The sequence below is a fragment of the Dunckerocampus dactyliophorus genome, chromosome 16, assembly GCF_027744805.1.
Source record: "Dunckerocampus dactyliophorus isolate RoL2022-P2 chromosome 16, RoL_Ddac_1.1, whole genome shotgun sequence".
Lineage (NCBI taxonomy): Eukaryota > Metazoa > Chordata > Actinopteri > Syngnathiformes > Syngnathidae > Dunckerocampus > Dunckerocampus dactyliophorus.
Window position 1 is genome coordinate 11,623,777 of NC_072834.1, and position 25,520 is coordinate 11,649,296.

At 42.3% G+C, this 25,520-nt stretch overlaps 3 protein-coding genes across 9 annotated transcripts in view; 1 reads left to right on the plus strand and 2 right to left on the minus strand.

Moving 5' to 3' along the window:
- The window catches only part of LOC129168859 (tigger transposable element-derived protein 1-like), a 9,461-nt gene extending 8,716 nt beyond the window's left edge, over nucleotides 1–745 (minus strand). The window contains exon 1 of one of the 2 annotated variants that reach the window (XM_054754599.1): nucleotides 689–745. The gene's annotated coding sequence lies outside the window, so the exon portion shown is untranslated. Of the gene's footprint in view, nucleotides 1–358; nucleotides 511–688 lie in introns of those variants that run through there. The other variant, XM_054754601.1, reaches the window with a different exon arrangement.
- The window catches only part of LOC129168860 (SLAIN motif-containing protein-like), a 17,559-nt gene extending 14,846 nt beyond the window's left edge, over nucleotides 1–2,713 (plus strand). The window contains exon 8 of one of the 3 annotated variants that reach the window (XM_054754602.1): nucleotides 1,961–2,713. In XM_054754602.1, the coding sequence (XP_054610577.1) occupies nucleotides 1,961–2,235 (275 nt within the window). In that variant the 3' untranslated portion in view covers nucleotides 2,236–2,713. The remainder of the gene's footprint in view (nucleotides 1–1,960) is intronic. The other 2 variants (XM_054754603.1, XM_054754604.1) reach the window with 2 other exon arrangements.
- Nucleotides 1,912–25,464, minus strand: taf1 (TAF1 RNA polymerase II, TATA box binding protein (TBP)-associated factor). 4 transcript variants are annotated; one of them, XR_008566349.1, is made up of 44 exons: nucleotides 25,140–25,464; nucleotides 24,788–24,902; nucleotides 24,560–24,683; nucleotides 24,351–24,467; nucleotides 24,070–24,192; nucleotides 22,661–22,902; nucleotides 22,362–22,577; nucleotides 22,054–22,296; nucleotides 21,750–21,981; nucleotides 20,201–20,305; nucleotides 19,937–20,104; nucleotides 18,913–19,040; nucleotides 18,576–18,683; nucleotides 18,324–18,497; nucleotides 18,068–18,241; nucleotides 17,885–17,989; nucleotides 17,588–17,788; nucleotides 17,367–17,508; nucleotides 14,622–14,752; nucleotides 14,450–14,530; nucleotides 14,219–14,368; nucleotides 13,712–13,831; nucleotides 13,421–13,596; nucleotides 13,120–13,352; nucleotides 12,821–13,028; nucleotides 12,519–12,690; nucleotides 11,955–12,166; nucleotides 11,764–11,872; nucleotides 11,578–11,676; nucleotides 11,324–11,501; nucleotides 11,153–11,220; nucleotides 10,937–11,059; nucleotides 10,730–10,822; nucleotides 10,564–10,648; nucleotides 10,418–10,485; nucleotides 7,801–7,914; nucleotides 7,522–7,614; nucleotides 6,601–6,696; nucleotides 5,412–5,616; nucleotides 5,128–5,305; nucleotides 4,550–4,694; nucleotides 3,719–4,086; nucleotides 2,902–3,636; nucleotides 1,912–2,134 (listed from the first exon to the last, which is right to left on the minus strand). XR_008566349.1 is itself a non-coding variant. In XM_054754593.1 (42 exons), exons 2-42 carry the CDS (start codon nucleotides 24,899–24,901, stop codon nucleotides 3,907–3,909), a joined length of 6,027 nt encoding a protein of 2,008 aa, XP_054610568.1. In that variant the 5' UTR covers nucleotide 24,902; nucleotides 25,140–25,464; the 3' UTR covers nucleotides 3,653–3,906. The 4 variants fall into 4 exon arrangements, 3 of the variants coding, with proteins under 3 accessions (XP_054610568.1, XP_054610567.1, XP_054610569.1); XM_054754593.1 differs by lacking the exons at nucleotides 1,912–2,134; nucleotides 2,902–3,636 and having other exon boundaries at nucleotides 3,653–4,086; nucleotides 12,525–12,690; XM_054754592.1 differs by lacking the exons at nucleotides 1,912–2,134; nucleotides 2,902–3,636 and having other exon boundaries at nucleotides 3,653–4,086.
- Between the last annotated feature and the right edge of the window lie 56 nt (nucleotides 25,465–25,520).

Genomic DNA, 25,520 nt, shown 5'->3' on the forward strand with positions numbered 1-25,520 from the left:
TAGGTAAGGCTATACAAGTACATTTTCTACAAGGTACAATTATACATGATAAGTGAACTTCCGCGAAGTACAATTCAATAATAATAAACTGAATATTTTCGTAGTTAGAGCATAAAACTTGTTTCTGACTTTCTAAATACGATTTTTACCATTATTAGAGTAATGTATACATGAAATGACATCCTTATAGTCACCTTTACACTCCTATTATCTTTGTTTACACCTCATTGCGCAGGGACACCGCCGCTAGCATAGCAAGCTACCGAGCTAACTAGTCTCCAATTTACTTTATCTAAACATATGAAAGTGTGTCAAACGGACTGGGAAAAAAGGACAAAGTAAGAACCGAAAAACTTACACTTCCGCGCGGCAGGGGATAACTTTTTCACTCTATCAGGTCGGGCATGCCATGGCTGACTCCATGCAGTGTGAAGGTAATGTAATATACAGTACTACATTTACAGCAGTTTTTTATGCCACACCGGCACTACATTTACGCACATACATACACACACGACGCTCACCCCCCCCCTCATTTTCCCCACGTTCTCGCCGCCCCATTAACTTCATTACAAACGTCTTTCCCCTCCTTCCCGCTGCTAAAATGCACCAAGGGTGCACACTTGGCAATATTTTACCTTCTACTGCATACACAGCACACACATACATAGTCACACACGCCACTCACCTTCATTACTGTTCTTTTCCGTCAAAATAGATGAAACACTTCCGGGCTGTTTAAATATTTTTTTTTCGCGCGTCATGTTGGTCACATCATGTGACGTAATGCGTGAAGTTTCCAAACACACCTAAAATACTTTATTATTGTTTTGATTTAATGTTTATGTTGTGAACCTATTTGATTCATTATGCCTGTTGATTTGGTAATTATTTCTTTATGTATTTAAGAGACATTTTTGGGGTGGGGGTGAAGGGGAGCCTTTCTGTCTCTGTCTTTCCTTACTCCGGTTACCCAGTAGGTAACGTGGCTGGTGACGCCCTTAATTATGGAACGGATTCCTTCGAACAGCGAGTTACTGTGGTACTCATTTATGGACTATTCTATTTTTCTAATAAATTGTAAACATACTTGTAAATATACTATAATCTTTCGATTTTTTCTCTAAATTTGGCAACAAATATCACCGGAGCACTTCACCCCCGACTTGACATGAAGCAAAATGGCGTCGTTATTTTCATGCCCAATGGGGTGTCTATAGATCGTTAGATGTCTAATGAAGGTACAATAGCTGTGCAATATAGCAATTAAAATATCTACGTTTAAATAGCTGTACTATAAAGGTATAATAGATGTAGCAGTGTCTGGTGGGTTACGATTACGACTGAAGTTGATCAAAAACTACGAAAAATCAAATTTTTGAAGAGGACATATTTGTCCCATAATGGTAGAAATTAAACTATTTTGGTTGCATTGTGTTTTTAAAATTTTGTTATGACTAATATGTTATTAAAAAAAAATAAATCACATTACACTTGTTCAGTGGCCAGTGGTTCTTATGGGTCTTATCGGGATGAAAATATCAAAAAAGTAATGTGTATTGAGAAAAAAAATCCATAAAAGGTATCCAAAAATCTGCTATTGTCCATCACTACCAGCTACACAGGAAAAAGTCGGCTTTGTGTGAAAGGGGCTAACTTCCTAGCCAAATTTGCCAAAAGCCCTAGTGGGCATGGCTACCCTTTTTTTTAATAAAAAAAACCCACATTGATTGGCCTATGGAACACAAATGAGTTACTTTACAAATTCTGCCTAGCAACAAGTGGCTTTGTAAACATGTGAGGTGAGCAAGAAAAAACAGCAAGTGTATGATTTTCTCTGCCAGCTACATTTTAAAAATGACTTAACATTTTTTCATATACTGTAAAACAAGCTTTATGCTGTTCAGATAATTATCAATAGATTAATGGAGTGCAACACTAAACAACGGTGGGGTCTTAGGTGTCTCCTCTTCCAGAATGGGGCGTACTTGCAAGTCTTCATCGCTTCCGGCAGCACCAATGAACTCCAAGGACTCATCAGCGTCACACTCTGAGAAACGCTTGCCAGTGCAGAAGACAGCCATGAGGGAAGTGCAAAGGTCTCAGTCGCTCAGCCCCTGCAGGCTTCCCCACTCTGCGAAGAGATATCTGTCTTTTACCTCATGTGTTTATGCATCACCTGAGAGGCCAACCACCACAGCTTGGGGCAGCAATGTGCCATCCACTCGACGGTAAATGTTTACAGCAGGGCATGTACGGTAAATGTCCATTGGAGGTTGGCTCTCTTTAAACGCGGGCATGATGAGGATGCTACAGCACAGTATGAGTTATTTCTCATGACAAAACTGTTTTACATGCAGCTATGAGATATGCTGTTAATATGTCGTTATAATCTTCACTTACTTTTACTCTTTAGCATTGTAAATCAGCACTCATACACAATTTCTTTGCAGTTTCTATGTTATTCTGAAACATGTGTCAATAGATTTACTGTAATCCCTAAGGTTCATAATATTAGAGGGCGGTGCAGTTGTGTATAATGTAGATAAACTAAGCCTCACTTAATAAACGTTTTTTCAGAAGTATAAACGATGTTGTTGCTTCATTTAAAAATTGTATTTATGCCAAGGAAAACAACGTCCAGAAGAGGGGATGCAGCAAATACGAACAGTGTAAAAGCTAAAAAGAATAATTAAAAGGTTTTTGTAAAAAAAAAAAAAAAAAAAAAAGCGTTCAAAATGTACTAGTCCTCCAGAGGCCAGACCATCAGCAATGCTGCACCACCCCTGTTAACGGGACGGAAATGGACACCATCCGACGGAGAACAGCACGCTGAAGCACAACATCGTAGGATGGGAAGTTGGGAAGAGGAGGATTTGGCGTTGCAGTGAATAAACCAACCTGATGCAAAGCTTCAGCTTCCCAAATGAAGAAAATGGTTGTAGAGGAGGTGCGCCGTCAGGAGGAGGCTGAAAGTCTCTCTAGCCAAGCAGGGACGATGGATGAGGTGGGAAGGCGTGGTCATAGAGCTCACGGTCCCTTGAGGATTCCACCGAAGAGGCCTACGAACGAAAGAAACTGCGCTCCACAGACCTGGCAGCAGATGCACGAAGATGGAAGGCCAAGGTCTATCCAGCTGAAGTAGGATGATGCAGAGGTTTTGTGGCTTCTTCTACCATCAGGCTCTTGAAAGACCTTGGCATTCATGGACAGACTCTTCGACAGACAATTAAGATCAGTCTCTGAAGCAGCCGGAAGAAGTAGCTGGTGGCTATGGATCAAGCGCAAGGACCGTTGCTGGGCTCAACCTGGGACTCCAAGTGTTGCCCGTAAGCCTATCAGTAGGTCTACATTGAAACACCATTGAAGGAGGGTGCCCACCTGACGACCCCAGTGAAGTTTGAAACCTACCCCCCTTTCTGCCCTTATCTAAAGACGACAAGGTGGGGGGTAGGGTTGAGTGATGACCCGGTCCAGTGGGGCAGTGTTTGGTTCCAGGTCGGGATCTCACTACACCCCCTCCACCCTTCAGCAACTACTCATGATTGGGCATGGGACACAGGCTCAGGTACACTACTGATGATGAGTCCCAAAAGTCACACCACTCTCAACATCCACGCCTCATATGATGACCATCTATTGGCACAAAGGACAGTTTCCATCATGTCTCGTGTATTTACGAACTGGAGTCATTCAACCACATTATTTGAATACATACAGTAATACACAACATGTTCACTCCTGTGTTTTACGCATGATGGTTGGCCTACTGTTGAAAGGGTGTGATGTAGAATGGGAGAGCTAATATTGCAGGAAGCTCTGAAACATAAAATGTACAATTAAATTCACATGACATCTCAAATGTCTGTATTCTAAAATGAGGCTTTCAAAGAAGTTTCCTTGAGTCTAGTCCGAGTCCATGTCGCTGTCTCCCCCGATGGATCTGAACTCTTCGCTCTCCTCATCCTCACTGAGCTGAACCTGAGAGAGCACGGCGGGGCCTCTCCTCTGTGCGTCTTCCTCTTCGTCATCCTCCTCCTCCTCACTGTTGCCGTCGTCTTGTCTGTCTGCTCGTAGCTGCCATAGCTGAGACAAGAGAGACACGGAGTCAGGACAGGCGATGTGACAAAAAAGCAAAAACATCTACTTCCTGTTGGTCTACCCGCTGTGTGTGCGGTGCAAGCATTGTTTTGTGCATCTCTAAGTCCATGAACGACCATTTTAAGTCCTTCTCACACTTACACTGGAGGCCCAAGAAAAGAAAATCACAAAAATGCACAAAAATAAAGGTAAACAAAACAACCCAAAAAAATATCTACCCAAAAGTTTAATTTAGCGTGATAAACAAGAGATTACTGTAAATACTTTGGATCCTGCATCAGCCCCCTCAGACTAGAGCTGTCCTATCCAGTCGTTGAGCATGAACTCGCAGGTGTTTCTTTGGTTACCACTTTTAGCTACAAAAGGAATATTTTTGTGTGATGTGGTGGTCGTAATGTTGTTATGCCTCCTCCGACTCTTCACTCTCCTCATCCTCAATAAGCCTCACCTGAGAATGTGGAGCTGGGGCTCTCCGCCGTGCGTCATCCTCCTCGTCTTCCTCCTCCTCCTCGCTGATACCATCGTCATCTGCGTTTCCTCGGCTCAAGGGCTGCATCTGACTGCGGCTCTCTGTCTCCTCAAAGCTGCCATAACTGAGAAGCGAAGGGAAGTGTAACAACAGTACAGTAACAATGCAGTGTTTCCCATACGTTCATTTATTTATTTGTGACGGCCTGCACTAATAAATTTGAGTCCCCACAAATGGCTTTGGCGGCAACTCCACTCCAAATTCTCACATGGTACACATTAAAAGTGAAAGACAGGAAGTGTGTTTTGTGTCATGCATTTACTCCGTAATCAAATACAAGCGGTCAAGAAAGAGAGCATTTGCCGTAAGAGCGTAGATCCAGACATGCTGGGCACGTCCGCGAGCACGGGGAGTGTGCAAACTCTGGAGTTAAAACTGCCTGCTCTCAGTCAATCTTTGATGATAACTGAATGAACTTTGCCAGGAGAATGTCGTCACAGTTAGAGTAGCGGGAGCAAAAAAAAAAAAAAAGTAAGAGGCTTTTGGGCCCAGTCTACCTGATGTTGCTGTCTTCCATGTGGGGCCCGTCATCAGCCCCGTCCCCTTCATATGACATCATGCTCTCGTCCTGCTCCATGCCCATTCGCGCCGTGTCCTGGGCTCGCCGTGGTGGGGGTGGAGGTCGCACCTCGACCTCTCTATCAGAGTCGCTGCCACTCTCTGACAAATGAATGGCTGAAGGGAGACAGGCCAGAGAACTGGTAAAAACGTTGCTAAATAAATATGGCACTGTATTAGTAACAACTCCAAGTAAGCTGTTTTGGTTTTTTTCCCCACACACATGAGAATGGATTGTCCCCCTCCTCCTCGCTGGCATCGTCCTCTCCGTCCGACATGAGCAAGTCCTGATATAACACGCTGGCATGAGTGAGTGGATTGGATCTGCGGTCGTCATCCTCCTGGCGGTTGTGCATGCGTCTGCGAGGAGGGAGCAACAGCTCGTCGTCATCGTCGTCGTCTTCTAAATCTCCTTCCGCATCCTCTGCCTGTGAAAGTAAGCACGGGAATGTCACATAAACACATAAGCATGACTTTAAATGCCTCAACAAGGTGCTTAAAATAAAATGAAGTCAATATAAAACTATAATCAGCCTATAAGTAGATACTAATCCTAATTTTAATCAGCAACAAGTTGTACTACTACATAGTCATACGACTGCATGTCACAATGTTGTTTGTAAAAATCTACTGCATTGACCCGAGTATAAGATGAACCTTCTTTATCCACACTAGGAATGTTGGATCATATTGGTCGACCGATATTATCCACCAATACTGGCATAAAAATTATATATATACATATCGGTATCTGTTTTTCTGCCGATAATATCATCAGCGCGCAAGTGATGACGTTGTCCTCCACACAGCAAAAAGCTTGCTAGCTGCTGCCAAAATCGCCTCGGCTGATGATATCGGTAATGTGGCAAATGCTGGACAATATCGATATATCAGATACTGGTAAGAAAGAAAGAAAGAGCATCTATATCAGTAAAAAACGTGGTAGATTGCAATAAAAAAAGCATATTATATTTCTTAGCTGCTAAGTGATGATGACTTACTTGACATGCTACACTGATCTTTATTATTTTAAAATCAGCGTCATAACTCCTCTGTTTGCCAACTTGCTCAACTTTTGAGCAGATGTCACAGCGGCATCTCTCCAGCTCAGTGTGCGTGAGTGACAGGAAGAAAAGCACTGACTTGCTTCAGGAGAAGATGTTTGGCTCTACGTGCTGGTGTGCATGTACAAATGTCTAGACCACAAATATAGGACCACGCGCCTTTTTTCCTGGGTTGTATTTTTCTCTTCAAAGTTATGGAGAATGTCTCAAAAAAGCCGAGTGGGCAATGTTCACAAAAGCGAATAATCTCCTTTAATCCATGCTTGCATACGTCTCCACAAAGTTTAAGCACAGTGACGAAACCCCTCTTTGTGGCGGTAATGATACAGGAGTACCGGTAGTACTCACAGGAGCAGGCGTTTTAGGTTTGCCATCATCTTCCTCCTCAAAGCCTTCAATATCCACATCTGACTCTTCTTCCCTGTTCCTTCTGCTGTGGCGAGCCTGAGGAGCAGAGTGATCACGTTTCAACGCTAACTAACTTCTCCAAGTCTTCTTAGGAAACACGATAGTCAGACAGGTGAATGACGAGAGCTGGGGAAGCAAGCCTTGTCTTGCTCCATACCTGCCCCCCTCTCTTCTCAGCAGTAAACTCTAGAGGCCCGTCACAGAAAAGACCGCCAGGCGCCCTGGACGGGCCTGAAGCACCAGTGTCAAAAAGATCAGCAGGCTGGCCGACAAACATGCAAACACAAATGGGAGGTCGACATGGCAGCAGGAGTGAAGGAAAAGCACACAAGGTGGGGGTGGGGGGGGAAACAATCCAGTGAGGAAACTAAACGACTGCAAAAGTGACACAGTCTGGGGAGGAGCTTTCGTAGGAAATAGTAAGGACAGGCAGGAAAACTACATGATATGACGAGGAGACAAGAATGCTGCTAGTGTGGTTTCCCAAGTCATATCACAAATTTCTATGTATCTCTAGCAGTTGCTACATATAGATCACATGTTCAAGTTACACAAATACCTTGACATAAATGGTCTAGACCTATACATATATAAGTTCCATTAGTTGGCCATAAGTCCACACTGTCAGCCACCTGTTCTGTTCCCTGTGGAGAAGTTGTGCACTGTGAACCAGTACCTTTGACACTTCTTGCTGTCTGGTGATCTGACCACGAGCTCATACATACAGTTGTCTGGTAAGGTTCCCCAATATTGTAGTCTGTCCAATAACTGTGTCCCGTGCCCATATTGCCCATACTATCACCAAGCAAACACTACGTTCTTCACTAGTCCATCCAGATGTGGACCAGGCTGTTGTCATACCTGCGTTATGTATGGCGACGATGCTGCACTCAGCCTCTGTAAGTCCATGAATGACCCCTTGGCTGTGGAGATGTCCTTATCCAACTCATCATACTGGAGGCACGTGAAAAATACAATCATTACATGGATAGTATGTTTTATTCTGCTCACATCAGTCAGACATTTGTGACTGAAAACAAAGCTCCCCAACACTTCACGGAATGACGCTTCTATGCTTATTTACAGTATGTTTACTTTCAGAGCTGGTAAAGCAAAAAGAGGACCAGGATGGTGTTGTACCTGTGGTATGTATGATGCATGGGTCATGTCTAGACTGTCAAAGTCTACGGCATCCAGAGCAGCCTCTTTGGCCGTGGAGATGTCCTTTTCAAGCTGGGTCAAGTGCTCGTCATACTGAAGGCACAAGAATGGGAAATTATATACATATAGAATTTATATACAGTATATTATAATTATAGAAAATATAGTATAATATTTTATATTATTATATTTCTATATCATATACACTAACATATTGTCAAATAATTACACTGTAAAACTTGGTCTTATAATATTTAGGGATGCACCAATCCGTATTTTTTCCACCAGATTTGAATATCTGTCGATACCGAAACTATTTCAATACTCGATAGCTCTTTTTGCTTTAATATGCAAACGCGGCAAAAAAAAGCAGCAATTGTATCTAAAAGAATATCAGCAAATAGGGCTATCGCTAGACATGCAGCTCCGTGCACACACACTCATACACACAAGAGCTCAGCTTGACACATCCACTGATAGGTATGATATTATAGCGACCCGGATGTTTTGTAGATGTTCGGCTGTTGTATGTTTCCGTGAACGCCTCAGGCAGACCGCTTGTGTGTGTGTGTGTGTGTGTGTGTGCAGCAACGAGTGAGGAGGATGGCTGTTCGCGGATACTCATTTGCTTACATTTGCTGATATTGTTCTAGCTACGTTTGCTGACGACATTAAAGCACAGACGTGGCTCATGGATCAGAAATCTCCGCAGGTGGCACCAGCATTGTCTGCTAAGTGAATTACGCTGGTATTGGAACTCAATACGGATACTGGATCGGATTGGCCCCATTCCTAGTAATATTTGCTTCAAGAAATACAGTCGTACCTTGCTGCATCGTGATTCAAATATTGCTCTCTCACTCTATTGCGTTTTTCAAAAATGTATTAATAAATGATTGTTGTTTTGTGGCTGACTATGGCAAAAAAAAATACTGAATTACAAGTAATTCAGTAATGTAAGACATATTACATACAATTAATGTAGTACTCTGGTCACTAGGTGTCAGTAATGTTACACTGATGAGACATTACAGTACCTTAGATAAAACAGTGCATGGAGTCATAACAGATGGAAAAAAAATGGAAACGGAGCGGGGAAGTTTGCGATAAGTTTGCCATAAGTTTAGAACATATAAATGGGAGGCTAACTGGTTAGCCCGGTAGCTTGCTATACGCTATGAAGGGCGGGCGTCCTTTATGTCCCTGCATTGATACCGTAGCCTGTGCAATGCGGGGTAAACAGAGAATAATAGGAGTGTAAAGGCGACTACAGGGGTGTTATTTCACATCTACAGGGCTCTAATAATGTTAAAAACCGCATTTAGAAAGTCAAAAACAGGTTTTCTACGCTGTAACTATGAAAAGAATCAATTTATTATTATTGAATCCTACTTAGCGGAAATTTCCTTAGTGCGGTCGGGTCTGGAACCAATTAACCGCGATAAACAAGAGACGACTTTATTTCATGTCTAGAAGGCTCTAAAAGGTAAAAACTGTGTTTACATAGTCATTTACAGGTTTTCTATGCTCTAACTACATAAATAGTCCGTTTATCAATATTGAATCCTACTTCGTGGAAATACACTTATCACAGCCTGGTCTGGAACCAATTAACCGCGATAACTGAGAGAAGACTGTAAATATCTCATAAGCTTCACTTTACGCTGGCAATGTTGCGAATGTATACTATGTAATAATAAACTCTATACCACTGCAGTTGAAAATGACGATACAGTGGAACCTTGGTTATTAATTCATTCCAGAAGGCCTGACTCTAACCCAATACATTTTTCCCATAAGAAATCATGTCAATACAATGAATCTGTTGCATAAATGCATAAAATACTTTGAAATGCACATAAATGCATATAAATGATGAATGAAATGGATAAATGAACATTTAAGGTTACTTTTACCTTCACGGAAGACGTGATTCTTGACATGACCGTTCCCAAAGACACAATGCAGCAGCGAGATCAACACGGACACCACCTTCCTGTTTTGCCATGAGTTGTTTCTTGAATTCAACAGTGTTTCACACCTCAATTACCCAAAATAGAGCCAAAGAAAGTTGCAAGTGCCACAATTGGATAAAAGGTGAGAAACACTATTAAATTGAAGAAATACCTCACACCAAAACACAAAGGTGGCGTCCGTGTTGATATCGCTGCCACATTGTGTTTTTGAAAACGGTCGCTTCTTCAATGAATGTTCACTCAATGTTCATTTATCCCTTTCGTTAGTCATTTATATGCATTTAGGATTATTTTATGCATGTAAAACTGTAATAGTAAAACTGTAAAAACATGTTTTGTGTTAACATTTTTGAGAGTCAATCGTTGATGACATCATAGACGAGCGACATAGGTGACTTGCGGTTCCTATGCCCATTAAGTGGCAAGTTAACAGGATGCTAACAAGGATGTTTGGTGATTAAAAAATACATTAAGAACACAGTTGGCCTCGCGCAGTGTATTAACAACATGACAAGACGTGTCCCAAATTGTACGGTAACCAGAGAATGCACGCAAACTGTGGCGGAATATGTACATATGGAAACACTAACCAACATTCTTTCATTATGCAAAGTAATTACCTCCTCCAAGGTCTGTCTGCACACGTTGACAATGTCAAGTGCTGTCTTTGTGTACGGACTGTCGCGGCCTGAGAAAGACACAGAAAACAAACTAATATTTTTCTGTTCTTTGGAGCTACCTGTCCCAGACTAGTAGACACACTTACCGTTGTACTTGATGCTGTTGGCGTGTATGAGAGTGACATCTGAAAGGAACGCGTCTCTGTTCTGGTATTTGTGTTTGGAGATGTTCTGACGATCCGGGTAACACAAAGATACAGATTTTAAAAGGGTTCTTGAATATATTTATGCAATCTATGTAGTAGTCTTCACCTTGCGAATGGTCTCCAGGTCCATGGGGTCTATAATCACCTTGTAATAATCTGGTACAAACTTTTTGTTGACTGGATGATGGAATGGCCATGACTACATAAGGGCGAGAAATGGATTTGACTATTTAACGTTATTCAACAACAAAGCAGCACATTTACAGTGAATCAGTAACTTTAGTCAGAACTTGTTGGGGAAAGGACAACTTACATCAGGAACAACCATCATCTTCTGGGTAACAATATTGTCCAGAATGAACGAGAAAGCTACTTGATCATCATCATCTAGCAATGGATTGATGGCTTTTTCAAGCCTAACCAGCCTGTCCTCCTTCTGTGCATGCACACACAAACGTAATAAATTCACTATCAATTAAATAAGACATTGATAAAACCATTGAAAATGAGTCATAAAAGTCACACGCACCTCTTTCAGTTTAGCATCACAGAGGTCCAGCATTGACTGTGCCACTTGTGTGATTGGATGTTTCGCTCCTAGAATGACAAGCACATCTCAGCATGCATCGTTTAAATTCAAAAGTCCTTTTTAAATGTAGTGGTAGCGCTGTGCATTGTTTTGTCTCAAAAGTCTTTTCACCATTGTATGTGGCGCTGTTCTTGTAGATGAGCTCTACTGCTTCTCGAAACTCCTCTCTGGACGGGTACATTCTCTTCCGCACATTCTCCCTAAGGGTCTGCAGGTCCATGGGCCGTGTGATAATCTTGTAGTAGTCCTTCACAACCTTGGCGTTGACTGGTGTGTGAAACGGGTATGTCTGTGGGAAGCAACGTCTTTAGCACTTTGTGGGAGGATTATGGGAAGAGTTGACTGTTGCTAGTAATAATGCTTACATTAGGGTGGTCCCGCATGTCATTAATGATGCTCTCTAGCACAGAGGACAAGGTCACCATCGGGTCAGTGCGTCTGCGGTGGATTGCCTTGTGTGGTTTCTGTAAGTATGAATAGAAGTAGTAAGAAGTAAAAATCAGCTCAAGTTCATTTCATGTGAAAACGCGCTCTAAAACCTTTTTGCTTACGTTGAGGTAATCACAGTGCACAGCATTGCCAACTCGTCTCTTCTTCTTCGGAGGAAGCTGTTGCTTGGGGAACTTGAGCACCAAAGACTTCCTGCGCACTTCATCAGCACTGCAAAATAAGGAATGTTTAAAATGAAAAACTCCAGAATTCTAGTATTCCAAATGGTACAGCGACAAAGCTAAATCGCTACCTTTCAATGAGTTGCTTGCCAAGCACGATCTTTGTGCCCTCCACCTTGATCAGCTCCTCGTTGTCATTATGGATGACTGTCTTTTCTAGCTCCTCCTCCTGCTCCTCAGTCATGGCGACTGGGTTAGAAGGTGGTGCGTTGGTCTGATAGTACAATGGGCAGAACTTGTTGGTCCTCATGTGCCCGATGGCTCCGCACGCGCCGCACTTTAACTAGGGACAACAGGTAAACATTGAGGAGCATGAATACAAATCCGTGAAGAAAAAAAACTCGAACGGCATACTTATTAACATATCGACATCAAACTAGGGATGGGGTCAGATCCGATCCAGCATCAATATCGTCTGTAGATGCTAAATAATAATAATACTGATAATAATAATAATAATATTAAAGCAAACATTGCTCTGGTATTGGAATTTAAGCAGGATTGGCAGATATCCAAATGTAGCTATCGGGATGAGATCAGAAGTTAACAGGCGTAGATCAGTGCATCCCTACATCAAACCAGAAAAAAACTAAAATAGGACAGAGAAGAATATAGTATTTAATTAGTAAGCTTACTTTTACCTTGAGGTCTGGTCTCTCTTTCATTTTCTTCGTCTTCTTTTCAGGTGGTCCCTTAATCTTGTCCTTCTCTTGATTTCGCTTTAGCCTCCTTAGCTGCTCCTGGATACGACGCCGCTCCTTCCTCATTTCTTCTCTGTGCTGCTCGTCGAAGAGGGCAAATTTTCGTCTAAAGTCAAAAAGAAACATAAAATGCATTCACCCAAAAGAAATATTCATTCATGAAGTGCACGTGGCTACCTTGAATCAAAAAATCATCATTTCACAAGTTAAGAGAAGGTTTAAGTGTAGGTACTGACATGAATTCATCATCCTTGGTAGTCCTGATCCTGGTGTACGCATCGATGACAGCAGACTTGCGCACTGTCTCGCAGCGTACATATTCCTTGCCATCCTCATCCCTGAAGGTTCGATAGATCTTAAGTCGCCGTCCTGTGGCTGCAGAGTTCAGGCTGGTGACTGATGATGTGTCATCATCCTTATGGGAGCTGGTGGACAATGAACTGGCTAAAGAGCCGTAGGAAGAAGAAAATACAGTTAGCTTCAATGTGCGTCTTGATGGTGCCTGGCAACCGGCCAACAAGAACACGGGACTCACACAAGACTTTGCGCCGCTCTTTGCGTCCCTTATGGTCTCGGTCACTCTCCTCCCCCATCAGCATCCTCTGCAGCTCCCTCCTTTCCTGCTCTTCTCTCTCGCGTGACAGCTGTGAGCTGGTCTTCTTGTTCTGTAGCATGTTCTCAATGTTCTTTCCCATTTCCTCAAAGTCACTATCCTCTGCTGAGCTGCTGTCAGTGTCTGTGGACAGCACTTCAGTCGACTCCAACACCCTGTGGCAGAGAAAACAAAGTTGAGTTTTCAACAGACTCAATTAAGAGTAACTTACAATATGTCTTACTTGTTCTGCAGGTCAAAGATCCTCTGGCATTCTTCCTTGTACCGCTCCTGGTGCTCTGCGACGGAGAAGCGAGAACCTCTGGCAAACTTGCTCATGGGGCCTTCTCCTGAACGCGCCTGCTCGGTTGACATGGTTCTCACGACATCAATCACTTCCCAGCGAGAGAGCTTCTTTATCTAACATAAAGCAACACAGTCACTTTCAAGCTATTTAGAAGTTTAGTGTCAAAGTCAGGCGTTGATCTGGGGAAATAACATACAAGAGTGAACAACATTTTCACTATAAACTTACTTCTTCTTCTGGCACACCAAACTTGCGCAGCAGTTGCTTGGCATTCTTCAGTGAGAGTCTCCTCAAATCTGCATCTGTCCCTGTCACAGTCTTCTTAGCAGGCTGTGGCTCTTTATCATCCTAGAGGAAAGAAAATCACACATTTCTAAACCTCCGTACATGCAGGTGCAGAACATCGACAAAAGATACATGGTCATTACACCAACAAGAGGAAGATGGAAAACTTACTATACATTTTGTAACGCTCTAGCATATGGAAGTCAAAGACTTGGGCCAAAAGACTGTTTGACGCTACTTTTAATAGTCATAGTGATAGTAATCGTGTCTAGTGACATACTGATATTGATACTATATTATTAGTGCTAAATATTTCTAAAATTATGATGTCTTTTCATACCTATGCGTCTACCTTTGTACTAAGACTCCAAGCCAATTGAATAGTAAATTCCTTAACAGACTTATGTCCATATAGTGACAGATAGCTATAACAGATTTACACATTCAGACCTTCTGTTGAGTAGGCTTATTGGGCACTTTGACGTAGGAAAAACCTTCTCCACAGCCTGTTGGGTCGGCAACACCGGTAACCTCCAGTAGGCATTTCCCCTTCATGGCAGAGATGAAGGCTCTTGTTGTGTTCCAGGGAGCTGTTCGCACCTAGTATGGACAACAATGAATGAGAACACAACAAATGTCATATTATAATGATGACAGAATCACCACCGTGGAGGCAAATACCTCATCATCAATCTTCATTTGAAAGTCCTCTTCGTTCTCCTCCTCTGGGGCAAAGAATGATTTCTCACCATATCCGGCGTCCTGAAGGTAGTCCAAGGTCAAATAACTCACAGTGAAGCTTGTGTGCGTGATGTTGATAAAAAAAAAAAATTCTCATAGCAGAAAACGTTACCTTGAGTCTTTGCTCAGCCACCAGCATGCTATAGTAAGCACAGCACTGCTCTGGAGACACCATGGCTCGGATCTCCTCCTCCGTGGGCAGTCTGAAATCAGGCTTCAGCACCCACCAGTTGGAGTCCATCCCTGGCATCAAGAAAAAACAACAGTGTTTCCCGTAAATTTGTTTGTGACAGCCTGCCACAAACACTTTGCTCGCTCAAACACATGAAAGTGGGACTGTCTGCGTAACTCTGTTTGTTAACGCACCAGGTCTGCCAGAAAATAAGAAGATGCAGCAGGAAGGATCGGTGTTGCCAACTTATTTAGTGAATAATCAGAGCCCTCTAGATACTTTTCTCCAAAAAGAGACTAGCGACAAATATAGTGAAGAGAGTTTTGGACGCTAAAACAGAGAGGCTCTCAAAAGAGTGAGATGTCTCCTGGGATTTAACTTGTTTAGTGTGGCAGAGGTAGAGACGTGCATGTGCAAGTTAAAGAGCGGATGGTGGATTTATTAGTTATAAAAAGATTTATAAAAAATGTATGTCTCAGTTTCACTTTAGCATCTCATTGTAGATAACTGTGATGCGTTCAAAGACCGCCAAACAAAGTGTAAAAACTCTTAATGCTTGACAATCAATTAAACAAACAAACAAATATGTAAAAATTATGGCTTTTCTAACAGACACTGACATGAAAGCATGTAGTGTTCTTCTCAATGAGCAGCGGGTGCTGCTATTGGCCCCTTCTCCATCTCAAAGCACTCCCAGACAGCTCCGTCTTGTTTGTGAAAACAAAACAACAAAACGAAACAAAGAACCTATTTGTAGTTGTAATTTTTGTTTTTTTCCTCACTTTTTGTCTCCCACAAAGTTATTCTGCCCTCCTGAAGCGTCCATTACAATGACACGCAAATGCGTCATGGCCAATTATGCAAATTAAACGATTATGTCATTACGCCTCCAATCCACCACCGCCACAAATAGTTTGCAGTCCTGTGGGAAACACTGAACAAAAGTGAAATCAGCCAAGCAGCAGTCCTGAGGAGCCTCAAATGACAAAATGTTCTTAAAGGAAAACTGCACTTTTTTGGGGAATTTTGCCCATCATCCACAATCATGACATGAACATACATGTCTTTCCCTTTTCTGTGCATTCTACAGTAAAGGGAGAAAAACAGCTAGCATCAGCGAGCTAACAAAGCACACCTATTTCTACTATAAAGCCCTCTAAAAAACCCCTACAAAAAACACTAACCATGTTCCATTTACATAACTGACGTGCATATTAACCAAGCTACAGCGACATTGTTATTGTAGGAGCTAACGCCGAAGAACTATTTTCGTGGCGTAGTGACACAGCACCTCGCTCAAAATGACTCACGCCACTACCGAGACGTAACGGGCCCACTCCAAAACATTTCCATAGGACACCAATCTGTACTGACTGGGAAACAGGAACAAGCATATGAACAGCTACCACCAGACACCCAGATTATCTGTATTAGCTCTCATTCCATTGTTTGTGAGGATAGATGGATTGTGTATATAGTGGTGATATTATGCACTATATATGCTCCATATATCATAATCAATATAATGGTGACTTACTCAATGGACATTTGTCCATGTGGTCCAGCTGGCCTGGGGCGCCATTTCCAGTTGATTTTGGGTAGGTGGAAAAGGTTTGTACCACTGCAGGGTTTGTTAGTGCTAACAATAGCCATATACACAAAGCCTTTCCGTTGATTGTAACACTGTGTGCCACTCAGAGCAGCAGAAACACTCGTCTTTTGTCGGCATGGCTTGGCCAGCTCCACATTTACACCACCAGGTCATGCCGGTCCTGACTCTCTCGGCCCCCGTTTGCTCCGACGTTTCACTCTCTCTTCTTACCCGCTCAACTTCTAAAACCTGCAGCTCATCCTCGGTGGCAGCTCTCTGGAAGTCTGCCATAATTAGTAAACGGACACGCACGCGCTTCCTATGCTGCTGCTGTTGACGGAATGCTATGGCCTCTGTGAAATCAATGCGCCCAGGAAAGAAGTTCTGTTAATGCTAAAAATGACCAAAATAGGGCAAAATACTGTAAGTATTACATGTTTTCAAGAAGGTGCCTGTTACTGCATGGTTAGAGCATGTATATTAAACGAGAAAACGTTGTTTTTTTTTTTAGAGGGCTTCATAAGTGTGTCCCAATATGTACTTTGTTAGCTCCCTCATGCTAGGGGTTTTTCTCTCTTTAGAAGGCACAGAAAAGGGAAAGATGTGTGTTCATGTTTTACATGAGGATTGTGGGTGAAGGGTAAAAGTACATTTTAAAAAGTGCAGTTTTCCTTGAATTCTGTTCCCATGACAACAGCCTGTTAGGCAGTAAACTAGTTGGGGCTGAAATATCTGGGCGCTCAGCTGGTTGCTGGACCATACAACATAGTGATGTCATTCTTATATCAACTCCATATGATTGATAAAATTCTGCAGTGGTATCCTTCCCCAATACTGACCCTAGGCTTCTCCTCAAGGCAGTAAAGAAAACAATTTCCTCATCATTCATACTGTCTAAGATGTCATCTTACTTCCATAGAAATCCACAGTAAAAATAATAAAGGTCTTTCCATGCTCAGGTTCCTTTTTGGGAATTCCACTCACACTGCTTCAAACCAGTAACCTTCTATAACCTTAACTCTCCAGTATAACAGGGTCTTGTGAATGATGCACTCCGACATTCGGAGCAGAGTCATTAAGTATACACGCTGTACCTGTGCGTTTGAAGTCAGCACAGAGTTTTAGTCTCTTCCTGATGCTGCTCTCAGAATGTGATGGAAATGCTTTCTTTATATCCTCCATGCGGATCCTGCGCGGACGATCCTTGCTCTTCCAGAACAAACGGTAAATGAACACCTGCAGAGTATGACAGGTGTGTAGTAAGTATGACAGTTCGGCTGCGACACAATTGCAGGAATCTGGCAAGTCAGCACACCTGAAGGAAGTCTCGTATGTGGGTATTGGCTCGTTTGGAGTTGGGCCCTGGAACCTCGTATAAGGGGCATGCCTGACCAACCACCATTATGTCCACTATCTCTCTGATGTAATAGCCATGGCGTGTTCTGATGACCAGAAAGTCTGTCTCTGGCATCTTGTGCAGGTAAATAGGAGCGCGGAAAAGGTTGTTTTCAAAAGCCTAAAGAATGAAGAGGAGGAAAGATAATCACATTAAAGAGTAAAAGGGTGATGAATATAACATGAGCTTCATCTAAATAGGTAATATTTTGCTAACTTGGAGCAGCTGTCCAGGATGAAGGGAGCCCAGAAAAGGTGAGGTATGGCAGTATACTGTTTCTCCATATTTGCAATCTGGTGCACCAGGATCCTTTCCAGGTTTCTGAATAATGGAGATCCAAAAAAAGATAATTAATGCCATCTCATCAGTATCTACAAATCCACTGAAAATAGCACAGACCCTTTTGTAGTAGTTTTTAATCTTAGTGGCCATGCCAACTTGCATGATGAGAGGGGGGTATTCTTCACTATACTCTGCCAAGATAAGATCGCCATCTTTGCCTGTCAAGTCCTGCGGGGTGCGCATGAAGAACATGTCTCCTCCTCCTGCCGCCTGCCGCTCCTGCTCTCGCATCTATACTCACAAGGACACATCCGTGTTTATAAAGTTACCTGCACAACTGCTGAACGAGGTAGATCACTGAGCAAAGCACCACCTTGGCTTTCTTCTTTATGTGCTTGAGCAGAGGCTGGACAGCGTGCGGGCCCGGCTGAGCCAAAGGTCCAAACGAATACTTCTTTAAAGCCGATCTGTGGAACTGCCGCAGCTTCATGGGGCCCATGTGGGTGGGGAAGAACGGCTGCCTCAACTCCAGTGCTGGTATGGAATGCTGTTCAAGGAATAATTTAATCATTAAAATGATGTCGCATAAACTGTGTTCACTTGTATAGTTTTAGCGTTCTGCCACCTGAATGATGTTGCCACCGAACGTGCCCCTCAGACCCTGCTGTTTGGGATAGTAGAACTCGTCGTTGGAGAGGTTCCAGGGGTCCTTCACCTCAGGTTGGGACATGTTCTGAGTTGAGGGAAAACATTTTCAACACACAACACTGAACTGAACGCCGTCTTTTTGGGAAGTGAAAAGCACATGATAGACATACTGTGTTGCACTAACATTGTAGTAAAATTTCTCAAGGTTATTAGACGTCCATTTGCAAGATTATTATTTTGCACATAAATCATCTATTGAAAAAAAAAAAAAAAGTGGTTGAGTTTTTTCCCCTCAAAATCCAACTTGGCCAGACCTGTTGCGGCTCATCTTTTATCACCCCAGTCTTCCCAAGCAGGATGCGACTCTTTTTGATTGCCGTTTCCTTCTTATTCTCTTTGGATGGGGAATGAGATGTTGTTGCTTCCTTTTCATCCGGAATTTCTGGAAAAAGGGAAAAAAACCCAAACAATAATGAAAGATTGATGAAGATATACTGAATCAAAAAAAAAATCCATAAATTCAGTTTTAGAAAGTCTGTGTAATGTCTTCCACAAAACAGCAATGCAATGTGAAATGCATTTGCAATTTGCATTGATTTGACAATAAAGAAAATGTGAACACAGCAAAGTTTAAAAGGAAGCAGATAAGGCCAACACTTATATTTTATAAAAGAGGGGGAGATGCTACATTTAAGGCCACTAAGCCGATTCAACTCACTATAGTTTGTATATGATTTGTAAATGACGTGGTTGCCATACAGTGGGACCATACAGTAGTTTGAATGACTTGAGGTCTATAGCAGTGGTTCTCAACTGGCTGCGGGACCCACTACCACCCCTTAATGACAAGCGGCGACCCACATTGGTCATCACCACACACAGAGTGACATATTTCAAGAAATGATTTCTTAATAATTTTGATGATTAGTTTACAGCTAAAAAATATATATATATATCATAAAAATTTCAAAAAAACTGTCAAAAAGTTATTGACATATTGTAAACTACTGGTTCACGCTCAAAAAAAAAAAAAAAAATGTCCTGAGCATTTGATTGGTCTCATTTAAATAGAACTCCTGAAATCAAATACATTTTGCACAATATTCCAATTTATTGAGACACGGGAGTGAGAAACGAAACGCAAATTTCTGAAGGCTCTCAGCCTTCATTTAAAAAAGTCGTTCGAGAGACTCGTTCCCGAATGCCACATCTCTAACAGGCAAAGACCCCAAACCAGTTGACAATCACCGCTTTGGCGTACTGCCACTGCTTCATTTTCAGATGACAATGACAGTTTGATTTTACCACGACAGGCTACAAAATATGAATTGAACATACCAAGAATGATATTTTCATCATTGGGATCGAGTGTAAGAACCGGCGGTGTGAGTATGCGGTCCATCTCCTGATCATCCCAGATTATGTTGTCTTCCCAACGCCCGTACACCAACTCTTCATTGTCAATGGGAAAAATAGAAAACCACGGCGCATCTTCTTCGTGATTGGCTGAGGAGAAGGAAAGAAGAACAAAAAAAAAGACATTTGGGCCTCACATCTTTGATGAAGATTTTGGTCATTTTGTTTCCTGGTGAACAAATTTACCATGATGATCATGGCTGTGTTTGTGCTTCATGCCAGTTATTGACAAAGCTTTGAGCATGGGAGGCGGTGTAGGTGGCACCAACTGGGAATTACTTCTCGTCAGACCTGAAAGGTTGAACAGATGAAATATGACTGTGTGCTCATTGTTTCTCTTCAACGCTAATGTTGCTGCAGTTTAAGGCTCTGTCCCATACAACTGTTTAACGACTCCGTCTGCCTCCATCTAAATATTTACGTCAGACGCTGTCGTACGGATGGCAATTCACATTTTTGGCCATGGACGGTAGATAGAACATCATGAGTAACATCCAAATGCGTCTCAGAAACGTCAGCCGAGCTTCTGTGAACATCCAACACCTGAGTAACACCTGCTTAAGTATCAGTAATGATCAAAAGGGCTGAAAAATGTCAGATTTACATCTATCAACATCCAGTTTGCGTCTTATAAAAAGCCAAGTTCTGGCCATAGCCTCATCACAACAGCCTCCTGGACGGTCCACATCGCTTCTTTTGAAATTATAGTTGGGTTAAAACTATCTTGGCATACTGTTCTTTTGGAGTACTATCACACTTGGAGGTCCCATGCAAGGAACTTCCCGAGTCCCATCAGCGACTTACTGCCCTACAGGAGAGGGAGTAGTAATGACGAGCCGGCTGCCTACATAAAATATGAGAGTATATAAAATGTAATGGCTGTGAAAACATTCCTTGTTTTATCTGACTGTTGTCAAAATGCTGTCATGTTACGTATGAGGAGTTCCGTGGTTTCACCACCCAACTAACGGTGAAAAGGCCAGACAACCGCCAATCACTATCCAAAGCTAGCCGTCAGAAATGTTTTAACATATTCAAAGTTTGGAACGGCTCGCGCCCTCTGTCAATATCTACAACCAACTTAGGGCTCGATGACGTTCGTTTTATTTGTTCCCAAATTAGGTTTTATTTTTTGCCAAAGTTTTTTCCGTTTAAATTTTTTTAGAAATCCGTTTTTTACCTTTTACACTTTTTGTCAGCATACAGTGTGTGCTAATGGGGTTAGTGAATAAAATGTCCATTAATTAAACGCAAAAATCCTTACATTTATTGATGCAATACATCGCTGTCCGACTTTGCCCAGTAATTGAGAAATGGACGTAGCCTGGCTAACTTTTTAAATGGGATGTCATCTTCAACAAACTGTAATGCCCGTGCTTGTGATTAAGGAAGATGTAGTCACCAATGTAATTCCAATGGCGTTATTGATGTAAGAAATTTTGACGCCCTTATTTTGTTTACACAATTAGACAAGGTGTGGCAAAGTGTTCTTATTTTGAAGGCCGGAAGCGTGTTGTGGGTGTTGATAATGGGGGGAGCTGGGGATTTCTACGATTCCGGAAATCATAGGGCCCTAACAACTACCAAAAAAATAAATAAAAATTGTTATGTATATATAATTTTTTAAATGTATGCCTTCATTTTTCAGAAGGAATCGTCAAAGGGCTCAGCGGGGCAGAGCCTGTACATTCAGAGAACACATCCACAGAAGACACACACATTCTTGGCATCTCACCCTGCTGTGCATTGTAAGCATTGGCATTGCGGGTCATGCTTGAGGGCAACCACCCTGCAAGACTGGCACGCTGAGTCTTGGTGCCCTTGTGTTTTACATCCTCCCCATTCCAAATAATGTCGTCTTCCCACTGCAGTTGAGTGACCATCAAGAAGAGCTCGTTCTCCAGGGTGGATTTCTCCTTGTCTCCCTCATTATTGTGGCTATCAGGATCATCACACCACCTCACATCCTACCAATACATTGAACAAAACATTAGTAAGTGAGCATTTTTTCTGTAGTAAAGCTGCATGGTCCTACTAACGTCCTGAGCGTGGTCTGTTGCTTCTGCAGTTGTGTTCTGTTCCATCGGCTCACTGGACTCCTTTTCCTTCAGCTTCAACCCATAATTAAAATTACTTCCATCCTCAGGGACCCCAATCATGTCGTACCAAAGCTGGGCAGGCCCATATCTCCATTCGGCAACTTTAGGTCGCGATTCTGCCTCCTTGTCTCCATCACCGCATGTTTGGGAAAGCTTAGCCTCTACAGGAGCCATCATGGTTATCTGGTGTCACAGAAACGCAGTGATAAGTACAAATACATGTGAGTTACGGTAGCTGGGATGGTCACCTCATCATCCGAGAGACACTGCTCTGGGGGTGGAGGATTCGCGTACTCGTAAACCCAACCAGATTTCTTATCCTGGCCTTGTTCTGTGAGCTCTCCTTCAGGAGGAGGTGTGCCAGGCAAAACATCCCGATGCTTCCGCTTTTTCTTCCTGCGGGCACTCCTCCAAACTGATGGCATGTTCTTCCCTGGGCCAAACAGCCTTAAGAACCTCAGCACCTGGGAGGGTATCCAAAATAGTACTTGAGGTGTAGCAGGAGGACTAATCAGTAGATCAATGACGAGAAGGTGCTCTACTATACCTTTCCGGGTCGAAACTCTGGGAAGAGCTCTGTCACACTTGGAAGTGTTTTGGCAGCATCTTTCTGCATGATGCCCGCGAGCGGAAGGTTGAGCCTGTCTGGTGAGCCTCCAGCACCAGAAACCTGGCAGGGGCGGTCTGTTTCTGACTCAGAGTCCGAGGAACTGCTGAAGTCAACCTTATCGGCAGTAGAGGACGGCGCGATGATGGACGGCAGGATGATGCCATCACCTTCTTCTCCGACTGTTAAAAGAGGCACAAACAATTGACAAATGAATAATTTTATATTTCGGAATCAGGAATCAGCACATACAAAATACATTTACATTGAAGAGTAAAATTCATTCTAGTCGTATACTGTATATATTTATTCTATACCACTGACAAAAATTGACATCCTAATTCATGTAAGTACGCAGTTTTGGTAACCTATCAACACTATAGTTGACAAAATGTATTTTTCTGTTCAGGCTAATAAAAACATACAAAAAGTGGTTACGAACACGCTCCCATAAAGTAATTAAAACCTTAATTTTGGTCCATAAACACAAGACTCACTCAAAAAGAATACAGTCATGGAAAAAAATGATTAGATCACCCTTGTTTCTTCAGTTTATTGGTCCATTTTAATGCCTGGTACAATTAAAAGTACATTTGTTTGTACAAATATAATGATGATAACAAATATAGCTTATAAGAGTTGAATTTAAGAGCTGATATCTAGCAACTTCCATGGTTTTTTTGATAATAACCAAAATCACCTAAGTTCTTAACTATAGCATTTAAGTGCCCAAAAATGTAACTCTTATGAGCTATTTTTGTTGGTATTCTTATATTTGTCCAAACAAAAAGGTACCTTTGTATCAGGCATTAAAATGAACAAGAAACTGAAGAAACAGAAGAAACAAGGTTGGTCTAATCATTTTTTCCATGACTGTAGGTGCCATGTGCAAGCACAAGAATACAGTGTGTGCCTCATGCTGGGTGGAAGAATACAGTGTGTGCCTGCCCAGCCACACTGAGAAAGGATAACATCGCTTATTAGTTAACTTTTTGCACTTCATTATGTTTCCAAAGCGGCAGTGTGTCAAAGAAAGAGAATGCCACCACCGTAGAAGTGAAAACTAACATCATAAAACGCTGAGAGGATAAATGCCCAGCAATGCCATCGCAACCATCATTAAGGATAAAGATTATTTAATGCTAGAGGAGTCATGTGAGACCTGAAACGCCCAATGATCCCAGAATACCTCACCGAGCATGCGTCAAAGTGCATCCATGAGGTGTTTCTTGCATAGTCCGGTTGATTTATCAAAAGGCCAAAACGTTGCACAGCAAATAAACAAATGGACAACAATTCCCCGGTCAGTAAAACATAACCTTTTTCGTAGCGGTGACAATCATCCATACCATTTGTGCTCTGGGAAGTCGGCTCCTCTTTCTTAACAGCTGTTGCAACGCTTGGCGGTGGCGGAGGGGGCATGAGCTTTGAATCAATATCCTCACAATCTGCATCGTAGTCGTCGTCATCATCTGTTATTACGGAATTTGACAGAAATGTCAGTAAAATCTCATGATAACCTCTACTTTCCTACATTGCACTACGAGCAAAATTATGTACTTTTATCACAACTACTGTTTAAAGTCGACAATTATATGAATAATGTAAGGAAGAGGAGGTTAAAGAGGACCTGGTTTCCTGCATGGCTGCAAAGACCCCATGGCCTGGCGGTACCTCTTTGTTTCATCCTCAGCAACCTCACTGATGTCAGAATAATCGACCGCATCTTCAGTGCTTTTCACCCAACCTGGAGCAAGTAAAACATGGACAAACTGACCCCCGACGCCCTTCCTGGTGATATTCATGCAATGGTCCTGAATACTGTGTTTTTCGACTCACCCTCAGCATCCACACTAGTGGAGTTTTTACCTTCCTCTTGCTCACCATCCTCATTGGCTGTGATCTCTGTGATGAGGGACCCCAGACCTAAATTTCCTAAGCCAGCCAGATGCTTTTTGGACTCCTGCATAGATATAGGACTGTATTTATATAACAGCAAACTACTTTTCTGGAATGGTCTAATACATGCAAGCACCACGGCATTACTACATTACTGATGACACTCACATTGTCCAGAACGCTGTCATCTTCCAGCTGACCATCTTCATTTATGTTCCCAAATAGGAAGCCAGTAATTGAGAAAGGGCGATCTTGATCCTCATCACTGTCGGAGTCTGACATTCTAAACAAAAAAAAAACAAAGTTTACATTCACAGCATACATAAGACGTCTTTAAAACAAGACTGAAGCTCATCGCAACAATCCCCAATCACTTTGACTGAGTTTTGTGTTATAATGTTAGGACTGTGCATGTTTGCAGCATGTAAATAACATACAGTATATTCACACTTGAACGAATGCGCTGGCTCTAACTTTAGCTAATGTTAGCTATGAGCCAAACAGCGATGTTTCCACGTACCTGAATTAGCGCTCCTCCCAGTTTAGTAGAGCATTGTTTACGCAGCTAGATAATAAATACACGCAACGATGTCACGCAACGATATTGTGTCACAAAAATATTAAACTACCAACAACCGAGCTCGCACCAGTTGTAATCTACTAACAAGAGGGCATGTAAGAAATATTTCCCTCGCACGTGCGTCAGTTTTGCAAGGGTACACGAAATTCTTTAAAAACAGATTCAATTACAATGTTTTTCTGAACAGTTAGTCATTAATTGTTTTTGTGTGTGTACAAAAACCTGCCGCTGTTGGCTGCCAGGCAGAAGTTAGCTGGTAGCTAATAGCAGCTAAACCGGATGCACAATGTGTACTTCCGGTTTCAAAATGCACGCAAACGT

Coding starts and splice junctions, on each gene's coding strand:
- taf1 (XM_054754592.1), bottom strand. CDS start 24,901: ATGTCAGACTCCGACAGTGATGAGGATCAAGATCGCCCTTTCTCAATT. Junction 11,873..11,954: donor GGCAAGCAACTCATTGAAAG/GTAGCGATTTAG, acceptor CTTATTTTGCAG/TGCTGATGAAGTGCGCAGGA. Junction 10,823..10,936: donor AGATGATGGTTGTTCCTGAT/GTAAGTTGTCCT, acceptor GCCCTTATGTAG/TCATGGCCATTCCATCATCC.